The sequence below is a fragment of the Acipenser ruthenus genome, chromosome 37, assembly GCF_902713425.1.
Source record: "Acipenser ruthenus chromosome 37, fAciRut3.2 maternal haplotype, whole genome shotgun sequence".
Taxonomy (NCBI): Eukaryota; Metazoa; Chordata; class Actinopteri; order Acipenseriformes; family Acipenseridae; genus Acipenser; species Acipenser ruthenus.
This window is the reverse complement of record NC_081225.1, coordinates 9,661,162-9,684,323: the sequence shown is the minus strand read 5'-3', so window position 1 is coordinate 9,684,323 and position 23,162 is coordinate 9,661,162. Positions and strand designations below refer to the sequence as shown.

General features: G+C 42.0%; 4 protein-coding genes and 1 long non-coding RNA gene across 5 annotated transcripts in view; 1 reads left to right on the top strand and 4 right to left on the bottom strand.

Moving 5' to 3' along the window:
- The window catches only part of LOC117968931 (anthrax toxin receptor 1-like), a 34,310-nt gene extending 26,538 nt beyond the window's left edge, over window positions 1-7,772 (bottom strand). Inside the window, exons 1-7 of the mRNA XM_034916788.2 lie at window positions 7,425-7,772; window positions 4,066-4,137; window positions 2,617-2,688; window positions 1,678-1,759; window positions 1,543-1,576; window positions 1,371-1,450; window positions 653-721 (exon numbers count right to left, since the gene is read on the bottom strand). Of these exons, the coding sequence (XP_034772679.2) occupies window positions 653-721; window positions 1,371-1,450; window positions 1,543-1,576; window positions 1,678-1,759; window positions 2,617-2,688; window positions 4,066-4,137; window positions 7,425-7,582 (567 nt within the window). The 5' untranslated portion in view covers window positions 7,583-7,772. The remainder of the gene's footprint in view (window positions 1-652; window positions 722-1,370; window positions 1,451-1,542; window positions 1,577-1,677; window positions 1,760-2,616; window positions 2,689-4,065; window positions 4,138-7,424) is intronic.
- Window positions 7,510-8,653, top strand: LOC131706813 (uncharacterized). Its single transcript, XR_009310821.1, has 2 exons — window positions 7,510-7,631; window positions 7,770-8,653. It is a non-coding gene; the product is annotated as an uncharacterized LOC131706813 (long non-coding RNA).
- Window positions 8,654-9,039: 386 nt separating this feature from the next.
- Window positions 9,040-13,670, bottom strand: LOC117968943 (tripartite motif-containing protein 16-like). The gene is made up of 6 exons (XM_034916825.2): window positions 13,021-13,670; window positions 12,476-12,571; window positions 12,142-12,375; window positions 11,760-11,919; window positions 11,233-11,292; window positions 9,040-10,636 (listed from the first exon to the last, which is right to left on the bottom strand). Exons 1-6 carry the CDS (start codon window positions 13,603-13,605, stop codon window positions 10,104-10,106), a joined length of 1,668 nt encoding a protein of 555 aa, XP_034772716.2. The 5' UTR covers window positions 13,606-13,670; the 3' UTR covers window positions 9,040-10,103.
- A 1,832-nt stretch (window positions 13,671-15,502) lies between these two features.
- LOC117397855 (beta-microseminoprotein-like) lies at window positions 15,503-19,038 on the bottom strand. Its single transcript, XM_059008612.1, has 4 exons — window positions 18,752-19,038; window positions 17,041-17,137; window positions 16,678-16,813; window positions 15,503-15,708 (listed from the first exon to the last, which is right to left on the bottom strand). Exons 1-4 carry the CDS (start codon window positions 18,752-18,754, stop codon window positions 15,597-15,599), a joined length of 348 nt encoding a protein of 115 aa, XP_058864595.1. The 5' UTR covers window positions 18,755-19,038; the 3' UTR covers window positions 15,503-15,596.
- A 1,035-nt stretch (window positions 19,039-20,073) lies between these two features.
- Window positions 20,074-22,021, bottom strand: LOC131706812 (beta-microseminoprotein J1-like). The gene is made up of 4 exons (XM_059008613.1): window positions 21,895-22,021; window positions 21,269-21,356; window positions 20,791-20,905; window positions 20,074-20,299 (listed from the first exon to the last, which is right to left on the bottom strand). The coding sequence occupies exons 1-4, from the start codon at window positions 21,895-21,897 to the stop codon at window positions 20,170-20,172; spliced, it is 336 nt and encodes a 111-aa protein (XP_058864596.1). The 5' UTR covers window positions 21,898-22,021; the 3' UTR covers window positions 20,074-20,169.
- Between the last annotated feature and the right edge of the window lie 1,141 nt (window positions 22,022-23,162).

The following is a 23,162-nucleotide window of genomic DNA, read 5'->3' as shown; positions in this document are numbered from 1 at the left end:
TTGGATTCAAAGTAGCTTCATTTAGCATTCATGCAAACTCCAGTAACATTTTGCTTCCTAGCGGCTTTTTTAAAAAAAAAAAAAATGCAGCGATTAGCAGGGTGCAATTGTTTAACACTGAACACTGAATGAAATGCGGGGCAGTATTTCGTTCTATCACAGCTGTTTGTGTGTTTGGTACTTTTTAAAAGCTGTTAGTGGTAATTGAAATGGAAAGGTAATGTAATCTTAGGGGCAAGCATGTGCTTTTCATGTAGTGTTTAGATTTTGTTGGCTCATCCATTAGAACTTGACAATGTTAAACTAGTTTGCTGGAGTAGACTTTGGCATCAATAGAGGTTTAAAATGATTGGAGATGTGCAGAAAAGTGTGGGAAAGGAACACATGGTAAACAATTGACCTCACTGTAAAAGAGAGTAGTTAGCGGTTGGTTGCACTTGAATGCAGTAACAGCTGAATAACTCATTTCTATTGATAATTAGCAAGATAACAAATAAAACAACTGTAATCACATCTGTTCTGAGCCTACTACAGTAGAAACACCATCTCTCCAGGGAAGGTAACTTGACCAATCGCCTTCATTCAGAAAGGCGATTGGTCTGGGCAAGTCTGGATCATCTGAAAGGTACAGTGTTGCTCCTAACACACATACCTGAGTTTCATTAAAATCCTTCACCCCTACACAGTACACTGTGGCCCCCAGACTGCGGGATCGGTTAGCCTGGAAATAAATGCATGAATAATAAAGAAATAAATAAATAAACTCAAAGACTTGCACTTAGAAAGTGGGGATCAGGATCCGTATAATCAGATACAAACTACAGTATTTTCTCTTGCAAGTAGAACCACAGAGACCAGGTTTTTTAATTTATTTATAAATGGCTAAGATGTGTATCAAATATTAAACAGTACAGCTGTCTTTTAATGCAGTGTAAACCAATTGAAATGCCTTTCATTTCACTCATATTTGTATATCAAAGAGGAACCAGAATTTTCTACTTTCACAAAATAGGAGTTCCTAATCGCCAGCACCCCTAGTTATAGTCAATGCGTTGCATGCTTTGAAAAACATCTGGCTTCAATCACTTAAAACGCTTTATTGTTTCATACTAGAGGGAGGGAAGAAGTATTTGACCACAAGACAATATTATACATGAGTGCTGCCATGAGTGCAACGTGTTTTGAATTTATTTTCCTAGAGATTGCACAGATTGCACTCAGCAGATTTGTGTCATGCGTTGCTATGCGTCTCTCCAGATGTTGAAAGGACAGCGGTCTCTTCTTCTCAGCACTGATGCAGCGTTTCCCCTTTTCCAGCCTGCTTAGCTCCAGTAAGGTGGAGCAGGGGGTTGCCAGGGGGCAATGCCTACCTCTCGCTCAGCGTAGTAGAACAGATTCTCATGCAGCTCCCCATCTGTCAGGGCAATGATGACGCTGGCTGTCCGGTAACCTGCTCCGAAAACAAAACAGGACATCGCAATCAAAACCAATCTCGACCCACCCCCCACAGCCCCGGGAAAGAAAAAGGGTCTGTCTGCTCACCTTCTGTATTCTCATAGTAAATCTGTTCACTGGCCTGAAACAGAACAAAAGACAGGCTGTAGGCGTGAGAATGGGACAGAACGCACGCCGTGTTAAAAAGCAGGGCGATGCGAGATAGAATGCAGTGTCTCTCACCCTTTGGATGCCTTCGTGCATGTAGGTATCTCCTCCAGGGATCACTTTCTGAAGCTCCGCCAGTCCCTGTCTGATCTGCTCCCTAAACAGCAACAACAGCAGTGCCACAGTCAGCTGTAATGCGCTCAGACAGCTGGGTTATATCTATACATTCAGGGATGAAAACAAGACTCCGATTGCACAGCCCTCTCACCCTCTCCAGGCTTTACTATGAGCTTAGCGACAGTGTGTAGGTAACAAACCCAGGTGTGTATTGGTAAACTCACAGCAAAACCAGGAATGGATCAAACCGCTATGCAATGAGTCTTATTACAAATTGTCTCTCATCATCTATTCATAGGAGACTAAACACAAGAGCTTTCTTCGAGTCGGACTCCCAGTTTAACGAGACAATCGCTGCTGAAATTGCAAAAATATGCCTCAGGGATTCAACTCCCCATTCCACTCCAGGTTTAACAGGTGAGATAATAAACAACTTCAGAGTCTGGATGGAGGTTTCATTGGTTCAATTAACCAATTTAGAACAGGGTTGGAACAAAAGACCACTGGCATAGGGGCTAACTTCTGGATAAATGGCATTGGGCATATTTCCCATGATGCACTTTTGTAAAGGGTGCACAAGCAGACCACCAGAGCTACTCGCAAATTGGCATTCAAACCCTCAGACCCACGACCGTCATTGTACAACCTGCAAAATAAACAGTTTGTCATTCTTAGCATACGATTGCATGTACACTCTATTCACTGATGGGTTCTTAATTGAAGTTGCGAATGATATCCTTTTAAATGTTGTTTTCTTTTTCTGTTATTGATTCGAAATGCAATTTTAATAAAGGAGGTCAGATTAATCCCCTTGTCCAAAATGTTTCGCTCATCCGCAGCAGAGAGCTTCCAGGTGATGAAGCCTGGGACCAAATGCATGAGAACTGGATGACTCGCCTGTCTTCAGTGAGCTTCATGAGGATCCGACCCTCTGTGGAGAACACGATGAAGGACATGCGGAGCTGGGGGCTGCAAACCAGGCAGAAAAAAAAAGAGTCATTGCAAAGAACAAAGAACAATCAGACACAAGGAAAAAAAGGCTGGTCAGAAATGTCTAGACAATGTGGGGAAGCTATAAAAAAGGCCAACAAGATGCTCGGATATATTGTGAGAAGTGTTGAATTTAAATCAAGGGAAGTAATGTTAAAACTTTACAATGCATTAGTAAGACCTCATCTAGAATATTGTGTTCAGTTCTGGTCACCTCATTACAAAAAGGATATTGCTGCTCTAGAAAGAGTGCAAAGAAGAGCGACCAGAATTATCCCAGGTTTAAAAGGCATGTCGTATGCAGACAGGCTCAAATAATTGAATCTATTCAGTCTTGAACAAAGAAGACTACGCAGCGATCTGATTCAAGCATTCAAAATCCTAAAAGGTTTTGACAATGTCGACCCAGGGGACTTTTTTGACCTAAAAAAGAAACAAGGACCAGGGGTCACAAATGGAGATTAGATAAAGGGGCATTCAGAACAGAAAATAGGAGGCACTTTTTTACACAGAGAATTGTGAGGGTCTGGAACCAACTCCCCAGTAATGTTGTTGATGCTGACACCTTGGGATCCTTCAAGAAGCTGCTTGATGAGATTCTGGGATCAATAAGCTACTAACAACCAAACGAGCAAGATGGGCTGAATGGCCTCCTCTCGTTTGTAAACTTTCTTATGTTCTTATCTGTGGTGAAATGATCGGTACAATCAAACAGGCTATCTGGAAGTAACTGCATGCAAACCTAGAGATCTCTTTAAACTAGTAGGATACCAGACAGCATTTAAAAAAAAAAAAAAACATGATGCGGGACCTACATAGTGTATGGAAGTGGACACAAGGTAAGACTGCAGGAATTATTTCATTAGCTTCAATCCCTTTAAAGAGGAACATGTGTTCTGTGTGATGTACTGCTAACATCCACTGGGGGCGCTGGTTAATGGTTACAATGTGGTGTACCAGCTGTGCATAGAGAAAAGACCTCTAATGAGGTCACAGGGAAGACTTACATTTCTGAGCTTGAACAAGTCACCAGTAGGGGGTGTGCTGATACTCACTCAGAATAAGAATTTATCGACAGGTATCACATAAACCCATTCATTAAATGTGCTGATTTCAAAACGAGACAAGCTGTCCTTCCCTCACCTTTACAATCGAGTACCAATCAATGGCAATCTCACCCGAGGACGGAAATGTCACTTACGGGCCTCGGTGCAGCACTAAAAATGCCAGCTCCCCGGATGAGAGGAAAATTGGCTTCCAGTCGGCTTTTAAAACACCATTGATTGGTACTCGATTGTGAAGGTGAGGGAAGGACAGGTTGTCTCGGTATTTCAAACCCACAGCCAGTTTTATTACCTTATGAACTTGTGAGCCAGGTGTTGTACAAAGTGAAAGATCTCATTCCAGTGGTCCTGAACACTTCCTGATCTGGAAAGACAGTTTAGAAAGTCCTGTCAGCTTTACAGAGCTGGGGGAGAGAGGGGAGGGAAGGGGAGGACGAGGGGAGGGGGTACTGCAGGAGAAAGAATATGAAAACCGACAGAGTGAGTGGGTGGGACAGTTAATGTTGCCACAGATTCAGGTCTTCACAGTTCTACCTCCGCTCAACGCTACAGGGACTGCATATGAAGATTACAAATTGATATTTATTTCCCAGTCAGGTATTTTAATGTTGCATGGCTGCAGCACTATAGCGGCGACCCGCACCGACATGCTGCTTGTTTGCAATACCCTTATTCGCCCACAGAGGGCGCTGACACAGTGTTTTGCCTCTTGCATGGTGCAGCTGTAAAACATGGTAACCCTCCAAGTGGCAGGTAAACTGTCTGCATAGGTGGTCCTAGATGCTGGAGTTAAACTGAAAACATCACATGTCTGCTTACAATGGACTGCCAAATCTTAACTCAAGGGAGTCCTAGATCAGTAAACCAATAAACTATATACATTATTATTATTAGTTTATGTAGCAGACGCCTTTATCCAAGGCGACTTACAGAGTCTAGGGTGTGTGAACTATGTATCAGCTGCAGAGTCATTTACAATTACGTCTCACCTGAAAGACGGAGCACAAGGAGGTTAAGTGACTTGCTCAGGGTCACACAATGAGTCAGTGGCTGAGGTGGGATTTGAACCGGGGACCACCTGGTTACAAGTCTGTTTCTTTAACCGCTGGACCACACAGCCTCCATATAAGTCAGTGTAAACATTTTTGTATGTACAAAAAAGGTTTAAATGTTAAAAAAGTCAATAATTATGATTATTTCTACCATGCTATCTGCCATGAAGAATGCAGAAGAGGAAACACTGTAGCTCATTATTAATTTTAATAATAATAATATATATATATATATATCTCCAATTGTAAATATGCCAATGGCCTGAAATGACCTGAGTTTCTGGAATCTCATAGTGCCCCCCCCCCCCCAACCGCAGTGGTTGAAATAACACACTCTAAAAACATGCCCAAAATCCGCCTTTCAAATCTGACCTCAAACATGAACACCTCCGACAGTGGCTGTCTCTCCTGTCATTCGAGCTCTGGGCACAAGTCTACATTTCTTAGTGCTGTGGTTCATACAGAACTTTTAAAAGAAGCTTGATAAATGTATGGGGAAACGTTTCGACTGGAACTCTTTTGGAATGTCATTGCATTTCTTAAGCTTCTATTAAACACAGACCTTGGAAAAGTTTACCACAGTATGTGTGCACTTTATTTTTGCAATTGTACTATGCGTTCCCATGGCAATACTTTGGGAAACATATAAGGGAAGTTAAATGGATTGGAATAGGATGCCCTACAGCAGTGCTTCCCAGTGCTGGATCACAAGATCCATTCCAGTCCAGATATCTCTTCCAACTCATTTAGGACTGGAGTGGAAGAAAGCCTTGGACTGGAACAGATCTCAGGGGGGCCCGAGCTGGAACCGCTGAGCTACGATCTGCCAAGCAAAAAAAAAAAGTCCCTACATTTTGGAAAATAGAAGCGTCCGCGCAGGAGGTAAACACAGCGATTATACAAAGGAGATGGATACTGGAAATGACATGAGAGAGAGAGAGAGAGAGAGAGAGAGAGAGAGAGAGAGAGAGAGAGAGAGAGAGAGAGAGAGAGAGAGAGAGAGAGAGAGAGAGAGAGAGAGAGAGAGAGAGAGAGAGAGAGAGAGAGAGAGAGACAGAGAGAGAGAGAGAGAGAGGGAGAGAGAGAGATTATATATATTAGCTCAAAGAGCCAGCTGCCCTATATATATACACACACACACACATTATTACATTGTATGACTAAGGGCTAATTTCAGACTATCTAATGCTACTTTAGTAAGGAAGTCTCAGATTAGTGTTATCGGGAGTCTGGGAATCCAGCCAGAAAGACCCTAAACTAAATAAAGCGTTCCTTTGAAAAACAATCCAAGCTCAGTGAGGCGCAGGTAATCATGATCAGTTACTGTATAAACACAGAAGCGTTGCTACTGCAGGGTGCAAAGGCAGTGCAGCTGAAACGCACAGCGCTACTTATAATTGAACTGAAAACTGATTTAGGAGAGATTGAGAATTGGGACTAATCAACGATTTCCTGTTGAATCGATTCCAGAATTAGTTGACAATGGCAGCATCGAGGCACCGCATTGGAGCAAGTCTGGTTAAGTCATTGTGTCTCGTGCTTATGAAAAAGCCAGTTGCTGTTTTTTTTTTTTTCTTTCAAATTTTCCATTGTTATTATGGGATGTCCCCCTCTGTAGAAAAACCAAATCCTGCATCTTAAAAACATCTGGAATTAATAATGGAGAGAGAGAGAGAGAGAGAGAGAGAGAGATTGCTTTTCAAGTTTCTAGCTGCTTTGGGATTTTAAAAAAAATCTCTAACACAAATACAAAAGCTTTTTCTTTTTTTACCAGATATATTTTTAATTTAACAGTTAATATTAACAATTAACAATTAAAAACGTTATTTTCTGCTTAGCTGACAAATTAACCAATGCAAACACACACATTTTGGTATGTTTTAATGATTATACAAGCAGCAATCTATATATTTTCTATAGCTTTGATCTCTACTTTTGACCAATCAAATATTTGTGCCAATTAACCCACCAGAACAAACTGCTGCTCCAGTCACACAGACCTCTTGCGATAATATCATGTTGGTATACATGCATCATCACACCTTGCTGTCTAGCACTGGGATATATATTTTGTAAAATTGCAATGTAAAGTGCAAAGGAAATACACAAAAAAAGCATATTTATTTCAAATGTATGGTTAAAATCCCTAAAAAGAAAACAGACAACAGCATGATTTTCACAAGGGACAAAACAAGAACGAGTAAAGTGATTTTTTAAAATGATTTTTTTTATAATGAGGTGCTATTGTTGGTTACCACTTACCAAATTCTCAATGCATTTTTTAAACTCAAAATTGTAATTCAAAACACCAAATTGCAATCCCAAAACGAATAATAAATGAACTAATTATAACTAAAATCAAAGGTCTTGATTAATGGTCTGGTAATTGTATTGGGTCCATTATGCTAATAACATTTTAAAGCTTGGAGAATCGAGCCCGAAAAAAAAAAAAAAAACGATTTTGCAACCTGGTTGTTAAGTGAAGCAGACAAACGTTTCGGGTAGCGTTTTCCATCAGCGTGAGGCACTAGCCGGACTCGTTTGTTCGCTTGACTTCTCTTCACCTGGTTATCGTTACTGTTAAACAGAGTGAACTCACTTGTCGAGGACGAAGTACAAATCAAATCCTCCATAACAAGAAGAACCTGCTTCTCTCCCACCTTCTTCTTTGCTCTGTCCAACACAGGTGAGCAGAAAAACAAAAAACAAGCAACATTTCAACACAGACTTCAGATCATAACTCCCCGGGCCAGCCATCACTCCAATGAGAAAAACTCAACCTACAACAACAACAACAACAAAAAAGGTAAAGTCAGTCTTTTTCTCCTTCTTAAAAAGTTTTTCAAAAAAGTTTTTGAAAGTTTTCAAAAAGTTTCCAAAAAGTTCAGAAGCTTTTCTGCTGCAGCCATCAAATGATTTGAAGGATTTGTTTTATATCCTTTAGGTCACAAGATTCAGGAATGGTCCCAAGGATGATGGAGCCACACTTTATTTTGTCGTTGCACAAACTCAAAAAGGCTCTTCTGGTAACTCGGGGGGTGACAAAAAAAAACTTTTTTTGCGTCAAGCAAGACTTGCGCTACTTTGCTCGGCTGCAGCCGAGCGAGCTATGTCACTGTGTCTCGAGCCAAACTATTTCCCGAAGTTATTCTCTTTTAAAGACCTAATCTAATAAAATCTAAAGTGTCCCTAGATTTAAAGACGAAAACAATGTGTAACTACTGTGCTGCAGTGCCATCTAGTGGCACGATGTTGAACAGCAGGATTCTTTCAAACAGCACTAGCAAGCTGTTTAAGAGGGTCTCTGGACCCAACAGCTGGGATAGGTTGAAAACCAACACTAGGGGTATATGATGCTATGTTTTAGTTAGTATAGTTAACTGGGGAAAAGGACATCTTGTCTGTGTAGCGTCTGAGGCTGTCTCTGCAGGGGTTCAGGTAATCTGATTAATTCCCTGTCTCTATTAATACTAGTGGCACCTATTGTATCTAAACAATAAAGCTTAATGCAGAATGTAATGTGGGTTATCAATCAATCAATCAATCAATCAATCAATGGTAAACATTGTTATTTTTTTTTTTAATATACTTCCCATTCTCTTTAGTACTTTGTTCTGTAATGTAGTTACATGATTATCTTTCTGTGCAAAAGCCGACAGCATTCATTGTGATGCGGTGATAATTAAATCATATTCAGCCCCTGATTCACACGGTATTATGAGGGTGCTTATCGTGTGCTTTCTCCTCTTGAATGGCTTCCATTAACAAGTGTGTTGAACATCCGAAATGTTGAATGATCTCAAATAAAAATCCAATGTTTAGCTCCCATGCTTCAGCATCAGCGTCAGTCGTCATTATTAAACATGTAGAGTCATTTTAGAGAATGTTTTATTTGTTTAGATTTTAATTAAGTGATGCGTGGACCAAACAGGCAAACAAAAAATTAACTTTTTAATGTTATTACAACAGGATCAATCGCACTGAGTCACAGTGGATTTAATAAAATAAGAGGTTTACCACTTTTGCTGGAGACTGCTACAAAAAGAATGAATTCTTAGTCTGAACACATTTTAATATAGCTCTGGTAAGAGAGCACAGGGAAGACCACATGTGAAAAATCAATACAAACGTTTGTAAAGCTCCATGTCACAATTCTGCGTTCTGCTGCAGTGTTAAAAGCCAATACCATGCATTTCAAAACCACAGAGAAACAGTTTCATTGTTTGAGAATCGTTTATTTTAACCAGACATTGTACAGGACCTCTGAGATGATCCATTTTTGATTGATGGAATTAGTTATTAATTTAGCGATTGATATTTCAATGAGAAAATACAGACAGTTCAAATGTTACGATCAACACTAATATACTGAGCCATGGACAAAGAACACATGCAAGAAAAGCAGCTTTGTTAACAAAAATATATAAAGAAACAGACATTCCTTATTGTATAAAAAGAGTTACAGTGCACCCCGTTTATAAGAATTACTGATATAAGAATCAACCGCATATAGCGATCAAAACCGCGGGGACAAAACCACTCCTATACCAACCAATGTAAAATACTGGGCTTGTAAGAATCAAGCAATCCGCTTATAAGAATCATTTCGGGGCAAACTGACTGCAAGCAACAGATGCTTCAATGCCGTGGTGGTCCTGACAGTAAAATACTGTACTGTAATGTCATTTTAATTCAAAGGTCATTACACGTAACACCGCAGGGCAGGTAAACTAGGCACCCTCACGAGACGATCGCTTCTCAAGTATACTGTAGTAAAATAGGATTCTGCAGCCTTGAGTAAACAGAATCGTAATCGTATAACATGCTGCTTACCCACGAAGTCTTGTTTTGATGTGTTGTCCTCAGTGATTGAGCACCACTGACATTTGTATTACTGTATTTAAACTGCTGATGCACGGAGGCACGCTTTTGCTAATTGTAATCATATCGGTCCGCTTTGAAGAATCAACCGCTTATAAGAATCAAATATTCCAACCTCCACCTAAAAGCTTGAGACGGGGTTCCTAAAAAAAACCATTAGTGTCTCTTTAAACGCAGTGAATACTGGGGATATTTTAGATTCCAGCTTTCATTTTTAATTTAACTGTAGCCTCGTGCCACACATTCTAGCTATAGCAATGCAGGCTACCAATGCAGGCTACCAATGCAGGCTCTGCTGGGTGGGCTGAGAGCTGGTGCTTCTCAATCTGCACTCAGAGCAAGAACAATCACCTTTACTGCTGTACTTGTGACAGAGTGTTATATTTTTATAAATGGCTCATTTCAGCTGACAGATTGTTATTTTTACATCGGGGTATGGTAGCCAAAAAGCAGGGTGGAGAGGCTCAGTGAATGTGGTGTTGAATCTGTGTATCAGAGTCATAGTGCCAGAAACATCATAAAATGATGCAATTCCAGAGTTAAAGTCCAGGTACACCCCTATCTTGTCAGAACGGGGTGCAGTTAATGCAGTTTCTACATTATTGTGCCAGGCTGAGAATCTTGACAAATCCCAAAACAAACTCCAGGACTTGTCATTTTTTCCCAGACAGCTGGAATGTAACATTCCTTTCCTGCTGATTCCTTTATATGCGAATCCTATAGAGAGCCCTTTCCCACTCCACTCGATTTCCCAGTAACAGCGAGTCCCAAACAAACCCTCTTTGCACAGCACTTGCCACCACTCATCAAATCTCTCCGGGTGATCTGGATAAGACTGGGCTCCTCTCACGCATGTCACTTTTCTATTCTCCTCTGACAGTACAAGCACATTATGTGCTGTGATGGAGTCCAGCATGATCTGAACGGAATCTGTTGGAAGAGAAGTGTACAGTTACAGCCCTCCGAGAGTAAACACTTCAATCATAAACTACAGAGTAAAGCTTCTGAGAAACCAAGTCAAGTAGAGAAAGTAGCACAACCATCATTACGCTGATGAAGATCCTAGCTGAAACATTGCATTGCCATGCACATCTTTATTCACATCAGACAAATCTTGCAGTGTCTGTATCCTTAACTTTAACCTGTTTAGTGAAAAGAAAATGCATTTGTTTTGTTTTTAATAATATGTATTTTTTTCTTCTTCAAATAAAGCACAGGTGATGGTGGTGGTGGGGTAGATGGTTTGAATCAAGGAGGGAGGAAGGGGTGTGAAATTGGATAAGGATGGTCCAATGTGATGGTTTAGGTTTTACAGTCTAGTGACAAAGAATGAGGACTGATAGACTTTAACTGCAGCCATGTGAAGATGGCAGTTAGTTTACAGAATGTGTGAAACATGGAAATACTTGTCAGGTAATAATACACCTTTCTATAAAAACTACTCACAAGACTTGCATAGAGAATGGAAGTGCAAGACAGACAAGATGTGAAGATTTAGGGTTTGAGGAAAAGGAAAACAGCCTTACATTTCAAAAAGTCCTCTCTGCTCCTTGGCTCTGGATGATTGTAAACATCGACTTTGTTCACTAAATAAAACAATTACAAAAATAAAAGTTTTTAAGATTTGCAATTCTGATTGAGGCAGCAATATAAATAACGAATCACACTGCCCATGCATTTCATGTTAGATTGTAAGTAACAGTGCTACCCACTGTAGTGGAATACAGTTTTTGATTTTAATGAATTGTATAACGCATGAATGTTTTTCTAATGATATCCAGCACAGGAGGGATGTTTGAAAAAAAGAATCAGCACAAAGATCCTGCACGTTGTAATAAATCATCTGGGCATTCACACCTCAATTTCAATTAAAATGTATTTTATTGATATAGCGCCTTTCATGTCAATCTGGGGGCATTATAACTGAATGCACTTTCTCCTCTCCTTTTCAATTAGCTGACCTTATAGTGCGCAGACGCTTAAGACACATGAGGTTTATACTGTTCAATATAAGAAATAAATTCATCAATAATTCCTTAATCAGTTTGCCTACCGGATTCAGTTATTTTCATGAGCTCCCCCTGACAGATGGCCACCACTTGCTCTTTGAGTTTAGATACAGCTTCACCAACAGCCTCTAAACTGATATTCTCATTAATCGTAATGATGGAAGCATCCTGGGCTTCAGAAGCTGCAGAGACAGACTGGAAATTCTAGAATGGGAGGCAAGATCAAACAGATTCATCAGAAGATAAAAACAAATGGAATTCATGAATACCTGCTGAAAAAGCACTTCCGAGTACAAGCAAAGAGTAGCAGCACACCCCTAGTTTTAATAAAGCAGAACTGCCCCTGGAGGCCTCTAGCTAATGAAAATGCACGTCAGCTGCGATTCTTGGAATGATCTTGTAAGCTACGTCACTGCGGAGGATTACCTGTAGGAAGTGAATGTGATCCTCAGTCTTTGAAAGGTTCTCCAGCCCAGCGTTGCTCCTCTTCAGCTCAGCGATCTCCTGTTCCAGCTGCTGGATCTGCGCTGCAGTCTCCGTCTCCGTGGCTTTCTCTTTCGAGTTGATCAGCTCAAGGATCTCAGCCTGGGTTTGCTCAATGAAGCGAATCAGCTCAGTACAGGCCTTCTCGACTCTCTCCTTGCTGCTCAGCGCAGATCTCTGGTTGGGGAAAAAAGTGCATGAAAAGGTGAGACCCTGTGTGAAAGTTTGAAATGTGCAATCTGAGATGATAATCAGGGATCCTGTGGGGAGTACCTACCTTCAGAGCCTCCACAGCCTCTTTCAGAGCGCAGAGTTTATTTTCTTTCTCTTGGATTCGCTTCAGTATTTCCTTCTGCTTCTCTCCCAATTGGTTCTGTGTGTAGAAACAGTGTGGCACAATTAGATGCAACACACCTGTACACAGCACACACAGAATCACTGCTCCGTCACCAGTTATTATATTAATATAATCTCTAATGCTTGTTATAGCCATGAACCGTACAGCAAGTTGCTCTAGTCCTCCCATTCTCCAGCCCCTTTGCATATCTTTGCCGTGTCAATGTGCAGACTTGATTTCCTAATAGCACCTGATACAGTGACCAGTGCAGGTAACACAGGAACTACTGAGATCAGAGTTCATTCTGTCTATTGCCATAGACACAAAACACACCACCTTATAAAGACAATAGAATATCAATTGAACATGGAACTCCTGTTACCCACAGTGCTGTACTGCAGGATGCAGCAAAAGGGGAAAATAAACTATATTCAGTACAATGTTTATGTTTTGTTTAGTTTTGTTATAAGATGTAAAAGCCTCACCTGTTTCTCGCTTCTCTCTCGTGCTGCCGAGACAGTAGTGTGATTGCGGTGTGTTTCTGCATCGGTACAAGAGACACAGATACACGCCTGATCAGTCTGACAGAACAGCTCCAGAAGATTCCCGTGCTCTTTGCAGAGTCGGTCTTGAAGGTTTGCCGTTGGCTCAGCCAGCTTGTGTCTCTTAAATGCTGCAGCTTCATGGTGAGGGGCGAGGTGCGGTTCACAGTACGAGGCCAGGCACACTAAACAGGACTTGGCTGCTTTCAGCTTCCTCCCGACACACAAATCACAAGGAACATCCTCCGCTCCTGCAAAAGGCTGAGCAGCCGAAGAGAGCCCAGTCCTCTTCAGTCTCTCCACAATCTCGGCCAGCAAGTTGTTTCTGTGAACGGCAGGCCTGGGTGTGAAGGCTGCTCTGCACTGGGGGCAGGTGTAGGAGCCGCTCTGATCCTCCCGATCCCAGCAGCTCCCGATGCAGCCCATGCAGAAGTTGTGCCCACATGCAACGGTGACCGGATTCTTGAGGATTTCCAGACACACCGAGCAGGTGAACTGATCCTCTGTAAACAGCTCTGCCGAGGCCATTGTTTTTCATCCAGGGGCACAGGCTCTGAAGAAACGAAACTTAAACAAGCTGCTAACTCACTTCCTGTAATGTTGCTGGAACCAGTTCATGCAGGGCAGGGCTACAGCTTGCTAGGGAGGCGGGACTCAGAGCTGAGTTGTTTATTCATTTCTGCTCCCAGATTGCACTATTGCCTTAGAGGAAGTTATTCATGTAACAATTGTAGGGGCTTTACATATATAGGTATTGGTGCAGGTGAATAGAGGCAGAACCCTTTTTAACCCCTCTTAGATTCTTGCCTGTCTTCATAAAACTATAGCCCTCTGTATCCATTTTCTATCACTTGCATGTGGGCATGGGTGCAGAAAGGCTTTTCAGTGCCGGGCCAGCTGAGAGAATTTGAACACTGAGCTAAAGATTGAAATAAACCCTAATCCAAATCCTAATTTTAATTAAGGTTGGTGTGGCAGGGCAGGGGTTTGGCAAGTGTTTACACTGAGTTTTTGGAACTTTGTAGTGAATAATGCCCAGACTACAACCTTTATTTTGGCCCTTGTGCCGTTGGTTTGTCTTCGTTGTTTGTTTAATAAACATGTGCAAACTGCGCTTGAACTGCAGCTTCTGTCTCTAGAGGGCGCTATCCCACTTTAGACGCCACTTGTGACTGTGTAGCATCACGGCCCTGGCTGGTTACTGGCAGGAAAGAGACTCGGAGACAGAAGCTGCAGTTCAAGCGCGGTTTGCGCACGTTTGTTAAACAAACGACAAAGACAAACCAACACGGCATGAGGGCCAAAATAAAGCTTCTTTCTTTCTTTCTCAGCCCGTGCGCTCACAAGCTGCAAGAGAGAGCTCTGTGGCCGTACTTCTCAGGTGTAAGAAAAAAAGTCTAATTGCAAACTCAAACAGCTTGCCAAGTGCTAGCCAGAAAAGTACATCAATGAGTAACACGCTTATGGTTTAAGGGAGTGTAGAGAACTTTTTTTTTTTTTCGAGGGGGGCTGTGGGAGTTGTGAAGCCAAGGTAAGATGACCATATGGCTCTGTATTCAGTTAGACAGTTCAGGCTGTTCAACTCACAACCCAATGCATTCTGGTACGTTTTACCTGTCACCCCAATGCATTCTGGTACGTTTTACCTGTCTCAGGTACCATTCTTGCCTTTAAGAGAAGCAGGACTACGCTTACCCGAATGCACTGGGTTGCGAAGCCCAAACTGTCCCGCTGAAAACTGAGCCATATGGTCACGTTAAGCCAAGGGATCGTCCCATATTTGGCTATTTTCCCTAACAGCTGAATTTTTCAAGCAAGGTGCATATTGCTTATTAAACTGTCCACTAGGAGGTATGCAAGCTGTAATCTATGCCTCCTGTGAAACTATACCTGCAGTGCTGAAATCGTTGGTTAGGAAGCGTGTAAACAACACTCGTACTCGGAATTGCTTTTAAGAAGTATTTATCGGCATGGTTTTAAAAGCCGATTTGAAGCTAATATCTCTCTCATCCTGGGCGCTGGCATTTTCACTACAGTGCTGTCGTTTTCATTGTCAGTTTATGGCTTCGGTACAGCAATAAGAAATGCCAGCCATCTGGACGAGAGGAAAATTAGCTTCAAAACAGCTATTTTAAAACACTGCAGAACTTAATCACTGTTGATTGGAACTCAGTTGTAAAGGTGAGGGAAGGACAGTTTTTCTCGTTTTAGAATCAACACATTAATGAATGGATTTATTTAAAACCTGCCGATTTAAATACTTCTTATACGCTTATCAGCACACCTCTACCTCAGCAGATACAAAAAAAAAAAAAACCCTGAGAATTACACTGAACATAGTGAAAGTTCTGCAGGTGTGGAAACAGTAATGTATGAGAAAGTCAACCAATCTACAAAGACTGTAATAAAATAAAAGCCAGGTGGGTTTCGAATCAAGGTTTATTGATTGTTGGCAGGGTAAGAGCTCTTGTTACACAGAGGGGAGTCTCTGGCGTCATTGCCAGCCTCCGACCTGCAGATTACAGAGGGCAGGACTCTGAGGGGTCATTGATATTGAACGCCTTGAACCCGCAGCTCTCCTCGTCAAACAGCAGCACGCAGTCTTCAGGGACCTTCTCCGGCCTCGTCACCCTGGGGTCGAGACAATTGAAAATGGATTCAGACAGGAAGGAGAAATTGGGGGTGGAGCGGCTGAGATTAAAAATGAAGGTACAGTGCAAGGGTCTATGGAAATTCCGCCTCCAAGATATAGCTAAAAATGAATTATTTTCTATGGAAGTGGTTTCACCTTTTGATAGAACCGCCACAGTTTTCAGAAATATAAACAGGTGTGTTATTGTTTTCCCCATGTGTATCAAACCCCATTAATGTCCTTATTCTGCGTCCATGTTCTGTCTCCAGTATGCTGCGTAGCATAATGAGGTGTAATAAATGAAGGAGATCTGCTTTTATGAATTTGTATAGTATGTGTGTTCTGTACACTATGTTTTAATATGTATAGCCTGTATGATTATTTAGGATTATGTGTTAGTGTGTTTTAGATTATAAAGCACTTTGAGATGTACTGCATGAATTGCGCTACATAAAATAAAGATTATTATATTATTATTATTATATATATATTATAAGATAACAGAGACCTTCGTTCTTCATGATACAAAATATGAGTGAATTCCAACACACTGAACCCCCCCACCCCCAAACTATTAGTAAGTAAAGTATTTTTTTTAAGAGGGTTTATAAACACTCCCTTAGGTTCACTAAACCAACAGACCCTGTTTATAACAGCTGGGGGAAAAAAATAAGTTTCATGAACTGAAAAATGGATTTAATTAAACAAAACGGGTTTAACGCGGTCCTTAAGAAAATATTCCTTAAAAACGTTCCTTAAAAACAGTCCTGACAGTTTTGTGAACGTGGCCCACTGGCTGTGTATTCACTTTAAATAACTCGCAAGTTAAACCTTTTCTGAAGCTGTGTTTCTTTTTGCTTTTACCTTACGGGCAACACAGTTCAACAGATCGTAAAACACTTCACAGGAAGCAGGGGGGGAAAAGAGCATTCCAATCTAATGACAGAGGGAGAGAGCATGAGGCTTACTCGACAGGACAGCATCGGAACCCGCCCCCCTCACACAAGCACTCCATGCAGTCCCCAGTCCTCCACACCGCACCTAAGGGGTATGGGGTGCTGTCAAAGGGGTCCGTACAGTGTGTGGGAACCACATACTGACCATCTGCAGGGAGATACAGCACAGTTACACAGCAGCCTCATACACAGAGTAACGACCCCCACCACAGTCAGCGAGCACTCCCCCCCCCATGGTTATAATGTGCATTCACCATAGTTCAGCATGCCAAATTTGCACAGTAAACGGTATCATTTGTCGCCTCTCATAATGCTGAACAACATACTGAAGATTGACGACGTTGTTTAAAAACAATCCGAACTTAAGGACCGTACCTGCGGACATTTCCATGCTGGCGAGACCCTCCAAGCACTGTGACTGGCTGAGGTGAAGGGCAGCACACAGGAGTAGTGTGCAGGCCAGGAATAGTTTCTACACAAGACAAGAATCAGGAGGATTAGCCTGATCAGTCACACACAGAGACACACAGAGCACCCACATACAGAGACACATTCACACAGAGCACCGACATACAGAGACACACAGAGCACAGAGACACACAGAGCACCGACATACAGAGACACACAGAGCACCGACATACAGAGACACACATTCACACAGAGACACACAGAGCACCGACATACAGAGACAAACATTCACACAGAGACACACAGAGCACCAACATACAGAGACACACATTCACACAGAGACACACAGAGCACCGACATACAGAGACACACAGAGCACCGACATACAGAGACACACATTCACACAGAGACACACAGAGCACCGACATACAGAGACACACATTCACACAGAGACACACAGAGCACCGACATACAGAGACACACATTCACACAGAGACACACAGAGCACCGACATACAGAGACACACAGAGCACCGACATACAGAGACACACATTCATACAGACACACAGAACACCGACATACAGAGACACACATTCACACAGAGACACACAGAGCACCGACATACAGAGACACACAGAGCACCGACATACAGAGACACACATTCACACAGAGACACACAGAGCACCCACATACAGAGACACACAGAGCACCCACATACAGAGACACACATTCACACAGACACACAGAGCACCGACATACAGAGACACACATTCACACAGAGATGCACAGTCACACAGAGCACAGAGAGAGAGACAGAGAGACACACAGCACACACAGAGCACAGACAGAGAGACAGAGAGACACACAGCACACACAGAGCCCAGAGCACAGACAGAGACAGAGAGACACACAGCACACACAGAGCCCAGAGCCCAGACAGAGACAGAGAGACACACAGTACACACAGAGCCCAGAGCCCAGACAGAGAGACAGAGAGACACACAGCACACACAGAGCCCAGAGCACAGACAGAGAGACAGAGAGACACACAGCACACACAGAGCCCAGAGCACAGACAGAGAGACAGAGAGACACACAGCACACACAGAGCCCAGAGCACAGACAGAGAGACACACAGCACACACAGAGCCCAGAGCATAGACAGAGAGACACACAGCACACACAGAGCCCAGAGCACAGACAGAGAGACAGAGAGACACACAGCACACACAGAGCCCAGAGCACAGACAGAGAGACACACAGCACACACAGAGCCCAGAGCACTGACAGAGAGAAGCACAGTCACACAGCAAGACACACACAGGAGAGAGTTTGTGAAGCCGTGTTTATTATGTGAAAGCGGCGTCTCGGTCTAAAACCGCAGTATTTTAAAAGTATATTATTATTTTTGTTTGAACTGTTTGATTTGGCTATTGTGTGTTTGTGTTGTTTTGTTTATTGTGTTATAATTAAAAGGGCGCATTTGCGTTTTAATCTGCCGGCTTTCTGTGTCTTCTCTCTCCCTGCCAGTAACACCCAGGCCGTGAAAACACACGCACTCACGCACAAACAGATTGAATTTCACATGTTGTATAGAGAATACATTTGATGCCTGTGGCCATTTTAAAGCTACATTCTTGTTGAATCTAGAAGATGAAGGTAATCTAATCGTTCTTACCATTTCTCTTTAGCAGCGAGACGCGGCAGCTTCTCTGTTTCAGCTTCAGCTCCTGTTTGGTGGCTGGGACGAGCTTTTATTCGTTCAGGAAAAAACATTTTAAATTTTTTAAAAGGACAAACATATTTAAAAACGTTTCTTTAAAGATTCTTGTCCAACAGTCGACTTGGCACTGGGCTGTGCCGCCTGAGCTCTCTTTCCCCTCCCATAAAAACAGTAACCTTCTTTCTCACGTCACAGGCGTGTCTGGGTCCTGTCAATTGAGGTGTGTGTTTGTGGAAGGATTAGGTGACACAGACAGAAGCTTAATTCAATAAACTCTCGTGCCTTTAAACCAAAGGAGGTCAGGGTTATAGATTAACCCTCACCCTTAACCTTAGAAAAAAAGTGGTCACTTCGGGATTCGGCCAAAGCAAACCTTGGCGAAAGTCAAATCGCCAGACCACCTGATTGCAAGCAGGGGAAACTTATTTCCACGGGCACTGAATAATTCCACGTAACACCGGTACATTTTTGACTGACAGGCGAGAATTAAACAGTTTTCAAATTATATATATATATATATTATGTCTCAATCCTAAAATTCTAGGTGATGCAAAACCTTTTGGCCACAGCTGTAGGTTATTCTTTAACTACAGGTCAGGCAGATAGTAAGCATGTGGTCATGTACTTCTGGTCACTGCACTGTCGCGGTGGCAGATCTTTTTGCAGAGGACCTTGCTGTAGCTGTAGCATTGCACCACACTTTGTACTGTTTCACTCAGCATATTTATGACAGCTGTATTCCTGTTAGCTGTAAACACATTATAACCCTTTGATTTCCAAATTACGAAAAAGAGGAGATGGAACCAGTGCTATATTTTTCTCAATGTCGATACGAAGTGATGTCACCTGCTTTAAAAACCCCAAAGGAATTCCATCCTGTGCAAAAGTCTGTTCAAAACAGTGACCATACTTAATGGTATTCTTTTCCTTCATCAACTTTTTAGAAAACGGATACAGCTGGATATTTCAACTCCTATATTCCCAGTGAAGAAGTATATCATCGAGTTATAGGGCTCCGTCACCTGAATTATATAGCTGCGATGTTCGGTTTTAGTTTTGCTAAATGAACATTTTTATCATGCATTATTAATATAAGTACTAAACACATAAGATGCTCCGCAGAACACTCCGCAGATATCTAATTCCAATTTTTTGCATCAGCTGTCAGCCTCTGTCTGTGAACTTCATGCTGATATCTCACCGTACACAGTGCTATAACCCTACAATACATTAACAATCTGCCAGATAATATTAACACAATAAAGACCAGGTTTGAATGAGTTTGAGGCTTTATTGATTACACACAGACTAGAGAAGAATGACAAGCTCAATACACTGCAGTCTTTCTTCTGTGGCTCCCAGCAGGAAAAGCTCTATTTCCCAACAGCTGCTAAAACCGGGCAGGACTTGGTACGGTCATTCTTCTTAAACACGTTGTATTTGCAGTTCTCCTTATCAAACTCCATCATGCAGTCGGGAGGGATTTTGCGAGGCGTGCTGTACCTAGAAGTGTCACAAGAGGAATGTTTTCATGTAGACAGAACTCAGACACGTTTGTGATCCAAGCAAGTTATATGTTTCATTAATAACCATTTCATCAGAGAGTAACTGTAACGGGCAGAGGTGTGCGATGGATTCTGTCCCCTGTCGGTGAGATACGATGAGGTTAAAAGCTCTATAAGTGAATGCAGATGAGCCTGGCTCTTTTGCATAGCGGTTAAGACGCTGGCTTGCAGTGCACAGGGTTGTGCCCAGACTCCCCCCCCCCCGTTACATAACCATTAACCTTTCTCCCCAACAACAATCTGTCTCCCTTGACTATAAATAACATTGATTTCCTTTCTTAAATCTATTACAAACAGCCGAAACGCGTTACTTAATATGATATTGCAGACCTCAAGCAAGCTGGTCTTTCAGTGTGTCGGAACCCAGATGTTGGGCTGATAAATGCGGTTGATATTAACAGCAGCGTGATAATAACAGAAGTGGCTTACGCCGTGCAGCAACCACCGCAGGTACAGTCCATGCAATGGGAGTTCCTCCATTTCGAACCAAATGCATGTTTTGTACCATCGTCTGTGTCCACACAGTAGGGAGGAGGCTTTCCATCTGGAGAAAAATGCAAGCTGTCATATTAAAATAGCCCTGATAAAAGTGTTTTTCTTTGTGCACAGTAATGCATGCTCCTCCCACAGCTATAGTCAGCGTTTACCACAGTTTAACATGACTTGTAATGTTTTTTAATGTGTTTTCCCATTCCTCTCTGTGCTGTGCAATGCTTACCTATGCTCTACCATGCTTGCACTGTGCTTTTTTTAAAACTTTGCTATACTTTTACCATGGGAAACCGTTACAATGGAAGTAGCTTCAAATGTCACTATAATAACATTTTTATATTTCCCTGGTTCTGGATTTCTGTTGACTGTTTCTTGGTGAGCTAGTCTAGATACTGAAGTGTCATTTACAGCTTACCTGGTGTCATTTCCAGCTGCTTCTTATAGCAGAAAGACTGACTGAGGTGTAGGACAGCGCACAAGAACAGGGAACCCACCAGGAACTTCTACAAAAGAGCACAGGAATAAACCACTCCGTGTTATTCTTTTAATTATTTCCAGATATGTTGTATGCTACTGTGGGTGTTCTGGGTGTTGTTGTTTGATCTTTGGTCAGTATTTGACAAGCTTGCTAAACCATCCGAGCAAACAAGCTTCCCACGTCCCTGCAATCACACTCCGGTAATCTTTTCCGCGTCTGCATGTTAAAATTCAGTGGCAAAATACGCACTAGCTATTACTGCAAGCTGTGCTCGCTAGCAACTCCTGTCCGGCGTAAGCGGGCCTTATAGTTAAAAAATAACCGTACTTGGAACTTTTTAACTTAGTCATATTATATACAGATACACGTGGTAATTTGCACTGTAATTTTGCAGTTTTCCAATAGTTATTATACTATGCCTTTACCATCATTTACAATGCTTTTCCATGTTTAACACCACACCATACCTCTCTTGTGACAAAATTGCACACGGGAAGATTCTCAAAAGCATCAGGTAATTACCGTTAAGGTCGTGTTCCAGTACATTGAGAAACAGAGCTTACCATGTTGTCGGTTCTTCGTGGTCTTCAGCTTCTGTTTTGACTAAGCGGGACGTGGTCGAGGTTTTATACACTCGCTGAACACCCCGTGGGTCAGCACCCCGTGGGTCACTGGACTCTGAAAATAAACACTGGAAAAACCCCACACAAACAAGCCTGTCACATAACGTACGGGAAGTGTGTTCTTTAGATACTGTTGCCAACATTTCAATAATATTTTACCAGCAACTAGCTCCTTATAAAACCTTAGTATTTTTTTGCACGCTATTTTTGCGATTTTTTTTTTACCGTGTTTTTACTATCGTTATACTATGCATTTACCATCAGTTATCCTGCTTTGCCCAGTTTTTTAACCCACTGAAGTTTGCCGCTGTCCTCATTTGACGACAAGCTCATTTGTAATTTTGTGGAGCAATTTTAACTGTTGTTTTAATGTCCTCTTTAACTATATTGCGATGATAACTTACGCTAACGTGGTTAACCGCAAAAGTTAAGTCTAAAAGTAATGTATCAAAGAAAAATACAATTGGTGCTTAATGGGTTAATATCCCATACCTCTCTATACAGTGCATATGCTTTACCGCGCTTGCGCTGTGCTTTATTACACTTTGCTGTGCTTTAACTCTGAGAAACTTTTCGATAGGGTGTTCTGAAGATTCCCACTCACTTGCTGTGGTTATATTTTGTTATAAATAGACAGCCCCTTGATTTCCCTGAATATTGTCGCATTTATTCACAAAATAACAACAGACTCGCGTTGTGGGTTGAACTCCGTTGACACACAAAGGTTAGAGTGGATCGTTTCCACTCTAAATCAAAGAGCCGTATTGCCGTGGAACTCAATGAGTCATCTATGGTTATAAGGAATTTCCTGAAAAGCGTGTGGCCAGTGGGCTAAGGGAAATGTATCCTTAAAGTGTTCACGTTTAAACGGCTGGTCTTCCTGACCTAAAGTAACATTAGATTGTGCAAGGTAAGTGCTACTGGCGGCCTGTGAAAAAAAGCTGGCAGTGTTTTATCATGCAACCAGCGCCTGGTGTAATTCGTGTAATGTAAGAGCATAAGAACATATGAAAGTTTACAAACGAGAGGAGGCCATTCAGCCCATCTTGCTCGTTTGGTTGTTAGTAGCTTATTGATCCCAGAATCGCATCAAGCAGCTTCTTGAAGGATCCCAGGGTGTCGGCTTCAACAATATTAATGGGGACTTGGTTCCAGACCCTCACAATTCTGAGTGTAAAAAAATGCCTCCTATTTTCTGTTCTGAATGC